This window comes from Drosophila miranda, chromosome 3, assembly GCF_003369915.1.
Source record: "Drosophila miranda strain MSH22 chromosome 3, D.miranda_PacBio2.1, whole genome shotgun sequence".
NCBI lineage: Eukaryota > Metazoa > Arthropoda > Insecta > Diptera > Drosophilidae > Drosophila > Drosophila miranda.
In genome coordinates this window covers 13,926,600-13,941,174 of record NC_046676.1, presented here as the reverse complement: position 1 = coordinate 13,941,174, position 14,575 = coordinate 13,926,600, and the positions used below count along the sequence as shown (strand labels likewise).

Genomic DNA, 14,575 nt, shown 5'->3' with positions numbered 1-14,575 from the left:
TTGTGTCTTCAGGGTATATTGGGCATAGGGGTGGATTTGACCTTCCATGCGTTGATTTTTTTGTGCCGTTTTTACTCAGGAATTTAAGGGGCGCGCGATTTGAAATAACGCCCGCAGACCAAAATGGCAAATATAGTAGATAAGAGTGTAATCAGATGATTAATTATGGGATGCTGTTTTTGGCATAATTTATTTTTTTAACAACTTTCTTTGAAGTGGTCCCCCAACAACATTCTATATATCTTAACGATCTTAAAGATTTTTTAAAATCAACAAAATGTTCAATACATTCTACTCACACGAGACGGACGACCAGACAAATAGGGTATACAAATGTCCATAACAGTCTTCAAATACTTCCAACGTAAGAAATGTCGTGACATTCCATACTCACTTACGTTACATTTCACACTACGTTTTATGCTTTGACCTTTTTTTGGTCAAACCTTATTTCATCATGGACGATTAACCCATTGTCGACCAGTGTGTGTAAAATACAATCCACGAACATTAAGACTCTTGAAAAATTTTAACGCAGTTCAGTTGAAAGATATCGTGATCATTGTTATGCAAAGATGAAGGATGGCCTTAAAATAGTAATTATTATTATTATGAGTTATCCGCGTTTAACTCAAGATGTTATCCTGTTTAAATAAAGGGGGCTTAAGCGGGCTAAGTTCGTGTTTTCATCTGTATGTTTAAAAGTTTTTCCCATCGCTAGCAGTAAAAAAAAAATTTGGTCGAGCGCGGTGATGTCGCGCATTGTTGTGAAAATTAATGAAAGATTTCGACGCCAAACTATGTGAAATAATCATAATTCTAATAAAAGCCTGTGCAGAGGTGTGATAGGTAAATAAATGTGGGTGTTGTTGCCGTAAAAATACATATCTAGTTAATTGAGGAAGTGTACTTTCCCCCCTCATTGCCGCGTTTGTGAGTGTGTGAGCCTGTGCGTGTGTGTTTCACCGCGCGAAAGAAGTAAACAAAAACGTGCGACACTGCCAGAAAAATGCAAAGCTATATCAAAATCTGAATTAAAGGTTAACGAAAAGTGCTATTCCCGGCTGCACGAGCTGTTAGTTTTTTCTGTATTTTTTTTTGGTGCACAAGGAGAAAGAAATAGTAAAAGAAGCGGAAAGACAGCAGCACCGATAGCAACAGCAGCGGGGAGAAGCGTGAAGAGCAGTGCGGCAAGATGCCGGCGACAGCGAATGTGTGGGTGTTGTTGTTGTTGTGCTGCGCCGTCGTTGTGGATAGCAGTAAATTGCAGGAGCAGCAACAGGAGTCTTCCACGAAGAAACCCTCGGATGAGAAAGGTAAGAACGTGCTTTATCTCTCATTCTCTGACTCGCTTCGCTCTCATCTTAATTGTTTTTAATCTGCGGTGCATTAACCTGGCCCTCTCTCTCGCACTCACACATTCTCATGGCTATGCCAAAAATAACAGCAGCGTCTCTCTGTCTGTGTGTCTCTCCCAATTTCTCTCTCTCTCTCTCTTCGTCTTGTCCCTCGAGCGTTTACTTTGTTATGCAAATTCTTTGTTTTTTCTTGTTTCCACAAAAACACCACGCAAATAAACAAAACAAGAAAAACAAAGAAAATGGAAAACAATTTTTGTGGATTTGCGTGGAATGTGGTACTTTACTTGCAACAAAAACACATAAAAAACAAAAAAATAAGATACAAATATTTGCGCTGCACGGAAAGTGGAAGAAGCTTTGAGGAGTGCCTAATGTGCCTTGCCACATGAAGGGGTAAATGATCCCAGCCAATGGCCACTTTCCAACGCTTCAATCGATATGTTTGTTGTCTGATGATCCTTCAACCTCAATCTTCCAATCTTGCATATAGAAGACCCTCCCCATGGATATAAAAAGATCAAAACTCTTAATTGGAAGAGGATCCGCATAAATCATAAACCACTCATGGCCATAAAAATGCCATAGAATATTTGCACAGCAGCAACAAATAAATTCAAAAAAATAATGTAAGCTGTCTTCTTGACTCTAAGGAAGCGGACGGAGCGCGCGGCACTCACCCGCCTCGTATTATGCATGCACATGATCCATGACCCGAGGGGGTCTCCATACCAAGTCTCCATACAAGAGTCCGTCCCCCTCGCTTGTTGAGACAGCCCATGAGAGGGGGAGAATCGTAAAAAAAATTAAATTAAAGTAAGCATTTCCTCATTTGAGGCGCAACTTTGTCGCAATTTAAACGGTGATAATCCGTGCCCATAAAACACAGAAATCAATCAAACAAAATGTCCGCCTGACAACAGTGACCGCAAACACAGTGCCCACAAACACACATACAAACATACAGTGAAAGAAATTATTGAGATTAAGATTAAGATTAATTTCAAATTTCTCTATATATAGGTTTCTTATCATCAGCTAATTTTGTTTCTTTGGATGAGAGATTCATCCCGTTTTTACGGCACAACATTGCTAATCTTAATTGGGCGATAATTAGTAAGAAATTTCTGGAGATTGCCATGAAAATAAAGTCATTAAATTTATAATAATTAAATGTTGTGATTCGAGATGCGGCAACTAACGCAGAGATAATCAGATGATGTGGGATGGTGTCAAGACTAAGGGTTAAGGTGTCCAGTCTAAGTCACAATCACAATGACATATTTTTCAATTATTTTATATTTCTTAGAGCTGTTGAGATTTATAAAAAAGCATCGTTTAATTAATAAGTTTGCATATTGTTAATCAAGTCGAAATAACTTTATTTGATTCCCTTTCAAAACGTTTTTCCAAGACATTTTTCCCTCAACACTCGTCGCCAGGAATTTGCATTTTTGATCGGCCTTTACCCTTGCCTTTGGTTGCGTTTCGTTTCGCTTCAACTGTTTTCTGCCTTCGCCTTTCTCTTCTCCCCGACACCATGGCACCCATCCACCCACAGAAGGAGTGTGTAAACAAGACCGTTATGCTTGCGCAGCCTCTTTTTAACAGTTTCGCAATTTGTGCAATGCCTGTGCAAAAAATGTATGAGGTCGACTGACGCGAAGTGGAAGGTGTCTACCGCTATCTTTGTGCAAGTAGACTCTCTGGCCCAACCTTGTATTAATATACCTTGGAGTGAAGTGTGTCGCTGTAAACGTTACACGCCCGCGGCCAGGCAGGAACAGCAGAGAGGGGGAGAGGGAATGTCAACAGAAGGCTGGCCCAACGCAACCCCATAACTCTCCCCTTAGCCCTACCGTCCTGTGCAGGCGGAAATATTCCGGAAATCGTTTATCATGTCGCCAATGGCTCTGTTTTAATAATTGCTGTCCGCGTTAAATGGCCAAAGGGAGGTCGATTGTGAAGAGAGAGAGAGGGAGAAAGGGAGAGAAAGAAGTGAGAAAAGGTTGCCTTAATTGTGAAACGGTAAGCAGTAAGCAGTCCATGCTGTGTGGAAAGCAGTGCAACTATTCATTGCAGGGGCAGGGCTCTTACAATCAATCAAAAAAATGAGGGCAGCAAGTAGAGGGCATAGATCTACTATCACGCTAATGCAAAAAGTTCCTTGTTTTTATACCCGATACTCAATATGAGTATAGGGAAATATTAGATTTGTGGTAAAGGTGGATGTGTGTAACGTCCAGAAGGAAGCGTTTCCGACCCCATAAAGTATATATATTCTTGATCAGCATCAATAGCCGTCCCTATCAGCGCCTAGTGCTCAAAGACTATAAGAGCTAGAGCAACGATATTTTGTATCCAGACTTCTGTGATATGTCACTGTTACAAGTATATTTCAAAACTTCGCTCCGCCCACTTCCGCCCCCACAAAAGACGAAAATCTGTGGCATCCACAATTTTAAAGATACGAGAAAGCCAAATCGCAGAATCGTAGAGAATGTCTATATCTTTTAGACTGCAGAATCTGAACCAGATCGTATTATTATTATAGCCAGAATAATGAAAACCATTACATTTTTTCTCGCCCTGTCTCTCTCTAACACACACGTATCATAGCCGGCTTTGATTAGCGCAAAACATTAGCGCCTAGATCTCAGAGACTTCAAGAGCCGGAGCAACCAAATTTGTTATCCACATTCCTATGATATCGAACCTGCACAAGTATATTTCAAAACTTGTCGTTTAGTGTAGCCATACTGACTATGTATCGGGTATAAATGTAGAGTTGCGGTCGCAGCAGCAACTCACAACGTTCCCCCTCGCTTTTTTGTTTTTTTTTTATTTTGCTGTCCATCTCCGGTACCGTCCCAGTCCCCGTTCAGTTTTGCTTGTTTGTTTGACTTCTGTTTGCCCTCACCTCCTCTGCTCTGCTATGGCGCTCGCCTCAAGTTCAAGAGCAAACGATAACCTGTCCACAGACGATTAAGTAACAACAACTACAACAACAAACAAGTTTGTGAGGTGGGTTGCACAAATACACAAATACACAAACAAGCACACACACAACACACGCACTGACACACAAGACCATACAATGTTGTGTAGTACATAGAGAGGGGAGACTTTAACTCAAACAGATACCCATACCAACACATAAGTCACACCTGCTTAAGGCCTAGCGGCCCCGGCTTCGGCTGTGGCCCCAGCCCTCAAACCCAAACTATAAACTGAAGCCAAAAGAAAAGGAAAAAAAGGAAGAAGTGGGAGAGGGAGAGGGAGAGGCAGAGAAATGAAACAATTTGCCTTCGGCAGGGCCAAACATACAAGCATTGCAAAGGCAAAGGCAAAAGCAAACGGAACAGAGCCCAAAACAAACTGGACAAGAGAGGAAGGCCAGCTTCGGAAGCCGCAGTATTTAGTACACTTGCGGATCCGTGGTTCCCACTGCAGCTACATTTATAATATCTTAGCGGTTCCAATATACATTGTATACTACGTGAATAGGGAAATAATTATATATTATATAGTCCGAAATGCAAACATCTGGCTTAAATCAGAATACACTTTGCAAGGGTAAAACCACCACAGGCCCAAGCCGGTCGGCTTTTGTGTGTGTGTGTGTGTGTGTGGAGTAGAAAGGCAAAAGGCAAGCAAGATGGGGGGCAGCTGGATAGGCGTACAAAGAAGAAGCAAAGCTGCGAGGCTTTAATACACTTCAAGATTTGCAGGATTTATGCTTAAATTGTGGGAAAAGGTATCCCGTGATCCCAAATGATAGGATTAAATATCATTCTTCTTATGATTTAAGAATAATTGAGTATTATATGAAAAATGATCTTTTAGTTTTCATACTATCCCTACTCTGCTGCTCACGGGAAATTCTTTTCGCCCATTGAACCCGGGAGCAATACGCTTCTTCTGTTCCGTTCTGTTCCTCCGTTATGGACGGACTTTTATGCATGTCTCTTTTTTGTTGCTATTGATTTATTGTACAATTTATTGTTGTTGTTGTTGCTCAATGCATGGCTCGACTGCTGCTGCTGCTGCTGCTGCTGTGTGCTGCTGTCTTTATTGTACGAGTAGTTATAGTACGAGATACATTTATGGTCCGTCTGGTTTGGCATGACGCACGACCGAGACGGGGACCTAGGACCGGTTCGGTTCGCTGAACAAAGACTCCAGCAGAAGTCCCCAGTCTAGACGAAGTGCCCAATATGGTCATGGGCGGGGGACGGGGGACGGCCAGCAGCGTATTCCAGAATTCTGCCTTGATTTTGTAACCAGAAATTAAGAGTTGGACTCGAGAATACTTTGTGGAAGCAAAGGACCTTACAGATTCCTTTTAAAGAATTACTTTCAGCTCGTTTGTTACTCTTTCATGTTTACAATGTGATGTTGTATCTGTATTCACACACACACTGATCCATTTGGTTCATTATTGCAGCCCATAATTCCATCATTCATTTCGCTCACTGCTGCCTTTCAGCAAAACATTTCAATTGAAAGCATGGAAATGGTTAAATGGCAATTAAAAGTGCATTATGAGCGTGCGTCTCCATATCGTAGAGAAGGAGAATGAGCGGAAGCTGTGTACTGAGATAAATGTCTATATCCTACAACGAGATCCTTTGTGACAATGGTTTGATTGCTATGGCATTTAGAGATGCAATTCAATTAAAATTAATTATATACAGTTAACTTGTTTATACGGTTTTCTCCCGTGTAGTATTGTGGGTGTTTGTCCGTCTCCGTTTTAGCTTTTAATGAGCTTACGCATGCACGTGCTCTCCTCTTTCCTCTACCACTGTCTGTGCAGCTAGAGAAAAATTGTTTGTTATAAATTTAAATCATTCACACACAGTAAATATGCACATATACTACATACATATGTATGTAAATATGTATATTTGAAACATTTGGCTTACATTAATGACAAACACGAATCCACTAGCACTAGGCCACAGCCAGAGAACCCACCCACAAAACTGCGGTTTACATACACATACACACACACTTACATATATAAATACAAATTCAGTAGAGTAATAAGTTGACTACTGTGGGTGTGTGTATCCGTGTGTGTGCCACTCAATTTAGTTTTAATTAGCAATGAGCATGGAATAGTTGTACCAAGAGAGCTACAAGCTCAACGAGCATCTCAAGTGGACCTTTCTACTCTCTCTCTCTCTCCCTTTCCCTCTCCTCGTTCCACCTCTTTCAACACTTTTCCGCTCGTTGCATACTTTTGGCATAATTATTTGGTTCATTCTCGTAATGAAAATATATTTTATAATTGCCATTTACCCCCCACTTAAGCGTGGGATGGAATGGGGCAGGGGATTGAGTAAGTGGCTTGCATAGTTGAGGTCAAAACATTTTTGCCTTCAATGGAAATGAATTGTGCAGCGGGGCTTATAAAAGCATATAAAAAAGTTTGCGATTATAGATACAAATAATTGTGTATATTTTGAAGCAAGAAACAGCAGCCAAACTTGCTATCTTAATAATAATGATAATCCCAAAATTGCATGCAGTTTCGGGCTGTTTCAATTTAGAAAAGTTTCACTCCATTATAGTGTAGTTTCAATTCGTTTTCCCTCTCCTTCAACTTTATCCTCCGCTCTTTAATGAGCTTCAACAAACTACAATAAATCCTCAAACGTCCACAATTCAGCATATGCTGAAAGCTCTCGCTCTCACTCACACACACACACACACACACACACAATAATACAATTCTGTAGTAACAGAAACAGCAACAACTTTTCTCGTTCAATCCCCGTATATGGTCGGTCGGTCAGATCTCGACGTTGAAGTGTTGCTGCCGCTTGGTGTTGTGGCTGGCCTGCCCTAAGCAGATTGGAATATTGAGAGGGAATTTAAACGGGACTTTGCATTAGTAAGCTTTGAGAGAAAAGTGAGGAAAGCTGTGAGAGGCTGGGGGAGTGCTCAACGTATGTTGTAAATATTATAGTCGTGTAACAATGAAACCGCAAAGCCAAGCCCATCCTTCTGCCCTGCTTAGGATCTGTGTTGCCAATTTTCTTTGGTTTATGCGCGCTTTGAGTTTTTGTTTAGAAAGTTCTCTTCTCGTACTTTATATACATATGTACATATGTATTGCTGCAGTTCATGGAGTAAAACAAGTTGGCAATGCTTCACAGAATGCTTTGCCCACGCATAAACCGTTGACCATTTCGTCATCTCTGCACTCTCTACTCTCTATGCTCCCTAGCATTGCATCCATGAAACATTTTACAAAGTAATTTAAACGTATGACGACAGCCAGCAGCAGTGTAAGCAGTCCGGTGTGAGGGGGTGGCCGAGCGGTTCAGGCAGGCAAAACGCAAATTAATGATACGCAATTGCGGCAAATCGCACGCTTCCATGTGGGCGACATTTTGTTTGAAGTGCACTTTGTCCCCTGCATGTGTGCAGTGGCCCATTGATGCGGTGAGAGAGGAAGGGAGCCGCCCGTGCTGTAATTGTATGCTGTAGAGCTTGCTTGTTCTTGCCCTCTTCTCTGATGGTATGCTCGACTAGCAGACAGATTGTAGCCGCTTGAATATAGAGAAGTTCGAAACAACTTAAAATTATCTAATACTCTAAAAATAGATATTCGTTTGCTGTGTACTGGTAGCATCACGCCATCTGCTGTATCTGGTAAGGCCTTTTCCATGCCGCTTTGCTATGTTCTGTTATGTTGAGCGAACGCTACAGGGAGTACAGTAGTCGGTACTGTGTACCAATTTGCAGCTATCTAGAAACCATTCGCTCGCTCTCTCTTTCTTTTTTTGTTGCTTTGCATATTTGTCTACCTTTATGCACTCGGTGTGGCTGCGCTGCTGCCGCTGCTGTCGCTGTTGATGATGGTTTCTGTTGTTGCTTTTTGTGCTGTAATTTTTTCCGCTTCCTTTGTTTTGCGCCAGGCTTTTGCTGTCGTCGCCGCTGCCGCTGCCGCTGCTGCTGCTGCTGGTGTTGTTTTCTGCCGTCGCCGGTGCGTCTGTTATTATAAGCAGAGAGCTTTGCCCGTTTTTGCAAATTACTTCCACTTCTCGTTTCTAGCTCTCCAAGACCCTCCCCCTAGATGCCTATTGTTTGGTTTCTTTGGCGGGGGTCCATTCGGAGTGTGTAACTACTTCCTTTCCACTATCCACTGTATCCCTCACCATCGCTTTCCGTCTCTCTCAGCCTCTTTCCATCTCTCTCTATCGCTCTCTTTGGCTAATCACAGTCCTGCCAAAACACAGTCATCAATATTCCCATTCCACAAAACTCATGTCGAAACATGTCTGCAATAACCGTTGATGCAGCGCTATTTGGTTCTCTAATTTATGGCATTGTCCAGAGAGAGAGAGAGAGAGATAGGAAGAGGGAGAGGGAAAGAGAGAGAGAGAGAGAGAGAGATAGGAAGAGGGAGAGGGAAAGAGAGAGAGAGAGAGAGAGAGAGAGATGCTTATCATTGAGACACGCACGCTCTGGAACGGTATGAAATATGAGGCATGCCACAATAGAATGGGAAACCGTCTGAGGAATGAAAACGAGACATGGGTCTGGAAATTGAATTAGAAATGGGCTAGAATCCTACAGAATAGTACAGTGCATATAGCTGGACCTATCCAAATCTCATCCTACATAGATATGATATCGTTATTTTAATTAAATTTCTATGCAAATATTTTTGAAACACAGGAAGGACAAGGCCTAAACGAAATTTAAACTAATTAAAATGTTTTGTCCCATAAATCAACAAATATTCTTACACCCCATAGCCACCACTCCCACTCCCACTCCGCCTCTGTCCCGTCCTACCACCTACTAGGTTATGTTTCCCCTTTAGTTAATTTCGAGAAGTTTTCGAGCGCGTTATGTGGGAGAAGTGGAGAGAGAGAGAAAGGAGAGGACTCGAGAAAGATGAAGAGGGATTTTTGTTGCTCTTTACTCGCGCTGACAAAGTTTGTTAGTTTTAGCGCCAATTTTAATGTGCAAACTTTTAGCGCAGACTGTTTCGGGCCGCGTTTTCTCCCGCAGAGATCGCTTTGGGTTGAATGATTAGCAAAAGTTTTTCATTTTGTGTCTCACTTACTAGAAAACTAGAAAATTCAGTTTAGTTTTTCGCTTGGTCTCAAAAGAAGTTAGGAGCCAAATGGCGTCGACGATGGAGAATTATCCATATTTTTCAACGGAACAGAGGAATCTTGCCTCTCCCAAAAAAAAATAAACCAAACTGGAATCAATTTCCGTTTCCCCTTAAATCTCTTTCATCAACACCTTCAATCAAAAATCAATTCTACTCCGCGTTGCGCCATCAATCAAGCTGGTTATATTTATGAAACGTGCCTTTTGGCTTCATAAAAAATAGGATCCTCTGAGAGAAAGCAGCATAAAAAATCGCTATATTTTATCAGAATTTTCAATTAAATTTGGTAATTGTGAAAAATAATAAAGCAATAAATACCACTGGGGGGGGGGAAATGGAAAGAGGAAAAGCAATAAAACAATAAAAACGCTGCCATTCATTTTCGCCTGCCAGTGGCAGAGACCGACCCCTCCGATGATTTGTGTAATTCGCGCCCTGGCGAACAATTTTTCAATTTAATTAAAGCATCTCCCCCCCCCCCCCCCATCTCCTCACATACTCACATACGCTCTGGATCCGAATCTGAATCTGGATATGAATTTATGGATACATGCCGCCGTGCCCACTCTGCTGCCCCTGCTGACAGCCGATAGTCGTCGGGTCGAATGAATTACAATTTCAATTTTCATGCTCTCCCATTAATATGTGTATTTACCCACCCACATATGTGTGTGTGTGTGTCGTGCCTGAAATTTATATCAGAGATCTACTACATGACCTGAAATTGCATTTTAAAAAACCAGCAAGGAATGCGTCGCAGAGAGAAATACAGATACAAAAAAAAAAAACAACAACAAAACAATCTGTAATTGATGGAGTGCCAAATTGACAAATGATTGACAACATTGATATATCCAATATGCAAAAAAAAAAAACAAAAAATAAAGAAAAATCATCATTTATGCAATTCAATATATGATACGTTCCCGGCGGGATATCCATTCCCATTTTGAGGGAAAAACTTGGTGGAAAAATGTTGGGGCTCGCCTGGACAACCAATATTAGGTGGGTGGAAAACCTGGGTAGTAGTATTTCCTTAAGATTAAAGGTATATATTTTTGCGTTTCAATAAAGCTTTGGAAAATGGCTTTCAGAAATGCCGGGCGGGGCCCTTTCCAAACTATTTTTTATAGACCCTGCTGCGAATGACACGACACCCTTTTTTGGGCAACATAGTATATTTTTCTGGAGAGCTCTTCCTAAAGCCGGTCACAACCCCGCGATACAAAAGTCAAAAATAAAAAAGTCACCACCAAATCCGAGGGGGAACAAAAAATATATATAGAGGCCAACCGCCCCGTGGCCGCTCTCTTCGCTTTTCATCAATCTTTGTTAATCATTTTTCTGTACATGGGAAAATCTAAAAAGGGAAAAAGAATATTTGTATTTCCCTTACCCACCGCATAGCCTATTTTTCCAAAAGGAAAGTGGCGTATCCTCGACGTGGAAAAATTGGAAAACTCTTCTCTTTTTTGTTGTTGTGCAGGCGCCCGCAGTTTTTCATTCGTACATATTTGTACATATATATATATTCTCTATCTCCTCGCTCGACTAATATTCTTTTATTTTGTTGGCTATGGGAATGCTTTCATTACCTTTCTGGGGGTTTCCACAATTGGTTTTGAGGGAGAACTGAGGCTCTTAGGGGTATTACAAGATTACAATCTTTATAGGCACTCTATATTGATGGAGCCATCTATGAGGAGAGATACCAAAGGTGATTTGATCTCTTCACGGCCAAAATTTGAGAAAAATATCTTCAATAAGAGCCATACGAAACTACCGATGGAAGTACAGATGATAATGCTGGGGGGAAAGATTGTTTGAAAGGTTATCAAACTTTGATTTTAAGTTGGATTCAAAGTAAACCCAAACTAAACACAATGATTAGTTTCTATCTCGGTCCATGGATGACCTTTGACATTTTCTGGCCTCAATTCGCTTTTGTTTTAGTTGGGATTCGGGCTGGGATTTTCCGTCATATTTAGGAAAAGGTCACATCTCCCCCCCAATCCCCTGTCTCATTTGTTCTCATTGTTTTTGCCCCCATTTGTTGCTCCTTTTGTTGGGTTTTACTATTTTGTTGTACATTGTAGAAAATTAAAAGTGCAGAGCGCTTTGTTTCAATTTGTCTTCTGCTCTGGCTGTGTGTGTCTGGAGGGAAGAGAAGATTTTTTAATTTCCTCGCACAGTCACAAAGGGATCCTCCGGCTAATCTAAGGGACAATGAGACAGGACAGGGCCCAAAGGGTATGAGGGCCGAAGATTTCCATACCCTTGCCGAACCAAATTGAACAGTTTTCCCAAGAAATACATGTGTATTTTGTTTTCAATGAACTGTCGCATCTGTATGTGTGTGTGACATAATAATCGTGTCAAATCGTAATGCCCTCTGAAAGGGTATGTCGCAAAATGAGCAGCAACTCTACGGTTATACCCGATACTTAGTCGGTATGGCTCTCCTCCGCCAGACGCCGCTAATATTAAACGACACGAAAAAGAGAGAGACAGAAAATCAGTCTGAGCTTGTCGTCGGGCGCTGCGTAGCCACTGAAAATTGATTTGTTCCTATTGGCTATAATAATGATCCGATCTAATCCAGATTCAGCAATATGATAGATATGGTCATTATCTATGATTCTGCGTTTTTAGTTTTCTCGAATCTGCAATATTGTGGATGCAACAGATGTTCGTTTTTAGTTTTCTCGTATCGTCAAAATTGTGGATGCCACAGATTTTCGCTCTTTGTGGGGGCGGAAGTGGGCGGGGCAAAGTTTTGAAATATTCTTGTAGCAGTGACATATCACAGAAGTCTGGATCCAAAACATCGTTGCTCTAGCTCTTATAGTCTTTGAGCACTAGGCGCTGATAGGGACGGACAGACGGACAGACGGACGGACGGACAGACGGACGGACGGACAGACGGACAGACGGACAGACAGACATGGCTCAATCGACTCGGCTATTGATGCTGATCAAGAATATATATACATTATGGGGTCGGAAACGATTCCTTCTGGACGTTACACACACATCCACTTTTACCACAAATCTAATATACCCCAATACTCATTTTGAGTATCGGGTATAAAAAGGGGGGCCCCCATCGCCATTTGTTTGTCTCGCTCACCGCCATGCATATCAGGGTCTGTTCCTATCTCTGTCTGTCTGGTGTGAGGCACACAGCTGCTGCTGCTCTTCTCTCACCTTAGACAAATGCTGGCAGGAAAGTGGGAAAGTGATGGAGAGCGAGAGCTGGAGCTGGAGCTGGAGCCGGGATTGTCGGCGGCTTGAGACTCATTTACAGCTGCGGCTTTTAATCTTAATTTTATAGTAGTGCCAAAGGTTTGCCTTCTTCTTCTTCTTTCCCTTTCCTATGCAAACAAACTGCACTTTTGTGGGGAGTTTTTCTCCTCTCTATCTGCTCTTCAGCCCTATCTCTGTCTCTCCAACACTTTTTAGTGCCACTCTAGGACTTGTTCAAGAAACTGTGCGTGTCTGTTCACGTTTAGAACAAATTTAAACAGCTTTAATATGCAACCACACCTCTCGAGTGCCAGCCGCCCACTAATTAGAGAGACAAATTTATGGCAAAATATTATATGTATTTATAATTATATGTATGTGTAAATTAAGAGAATTATGAGAATTATTTAATGGTATTTGCCATCCAATTAGGAGCCCAAAATGTTTATAATTATTTGATCCAATTTATTGTGTAATTTTAATTAGATTTTCAATAGAAAATATGTACAATTTAAAACGGGAAAACTCCTCACCCACTAAATAAATAATGTGCAGAAGAAAGCTGTTTCAAATCTACGCTTTTACACTTTTAATAGGATTACGATCCAATAATTTCTGATATATTCGTTTTTGTGCCTCAAACCCGTCCCGTGCCGTATCGTTTATCATTGAAACTGTTTCACTGTTCCACTGTTCCACACATCCTGAACGGTTACTTCCACTCCTTCAGCAGCAGGGGGGGGGCGCACACAAATTGGCTTCAAATCTTTTGACATGCTACGTCAAGTTTGTCATATGTCCTGCATACACACTTCGGGATGACAAGGATTGGTGTGCAAGCTCCTCCAAGTCCTCCTTGGACTCCGAGACACGACAGGCGGTGTGTTGCCAGAGCAAGAAAATTGTTTTAAAGTGTGTCAGCATTTGCCTGGTCTCGTTGTCTCTCTCTGTCTCTCTCTCTCTGGTGAAACTGCTTGGAATTTTAATGAAGGGGGAGGCTCCTCCACCCCGCTCGTGCTTCTTGTGGCCAGCCAGTCGGCAGAGATTTGTCTGCTCCCCAGCCTGCCAGCCCGTCGACTCCCCTCCTTAACGGCAAACGCTGCTGCTTTGCATATTTTTCCATTAAAAACGATTTAAATACCTTTTGCTAGGCTTTCGTTTCCCATTCGTCTTATCAAGGGCTCTCTTTCGACACTTCTCCCTGCCCCCTGGGCTCAAGGCTGGCGGAAAAGATTGAATTTTATAATAAATTTTGCCAGAAGAAGACGCCACCAGCCGCAGCCGCAGCGAGCCTGTCGTTCGCCTGGAGATTTATACCCAAGGGCTACCCAAGGGTTAAAGTCAACATGTCTCTCCTTTTGGTTATCCTTGCGGCTGTGGCTGTGGCTGTGGCAGGATGCAATTGATATTGAAATTTAAGGTTTGGGCAGGTGTCAAAGGTAAAACAGTGTCGGGGGAAATGGCTTTGTCAAAGGAAACCTCTAGACCTCCAAACCTCCACACCTCAATCGTATTATTTAATCATTATTAATACTAAATGGCTTCTCTCCTTCTTCTCTTTTTGCAGGTAATTTCCCTCTCCCTCTCCGTCTCCGTCTCCCTTGACCGACCGACCGCATGTGGATTAAATTGACCAAAATATCTTCCGTCTAATTGTGCGGCGCATTAAATGAATTAAGTAATGCAAATTGTGGCCATTATTACAATTACAATTGTTGTTACGAATTTATTGTTATTACTACTATTATTATTGTTATTATTATGATGTACAAAGGCACCTCTCAAGTGGCGGCGCAGACCGCAAGATTGAGTTCTGTATGCCACATAC

General features: G+C 41.8%; 1 protein-coding gene across 1 annotated transcript in view; it reads left to right on the top strand.

Annotated features, from left to right (window-relative positions):
• The first annotated feature begins 720 nt into the window (after window positions 1–720).
• LOC108158999 (prolow-density lipoprotein receptor-related protein 1) overlaps window positions 721–14,575 on the top strand; it is a 54,673-nt gene continuing 40,818 nt past the window's right edge. The window contains exon 1 of the mRNA XM_017291863.2: window positions 721–1,316. Within this exon, the coding sequence (XP_017147352.1) occupies window positions 1,196–1,316 (121 nt within the window). The 5' untranslated portion in view covers window positions 721–1,195. The remainder of the gene's footprint in view (window positions 1,317–14,575) is intronic.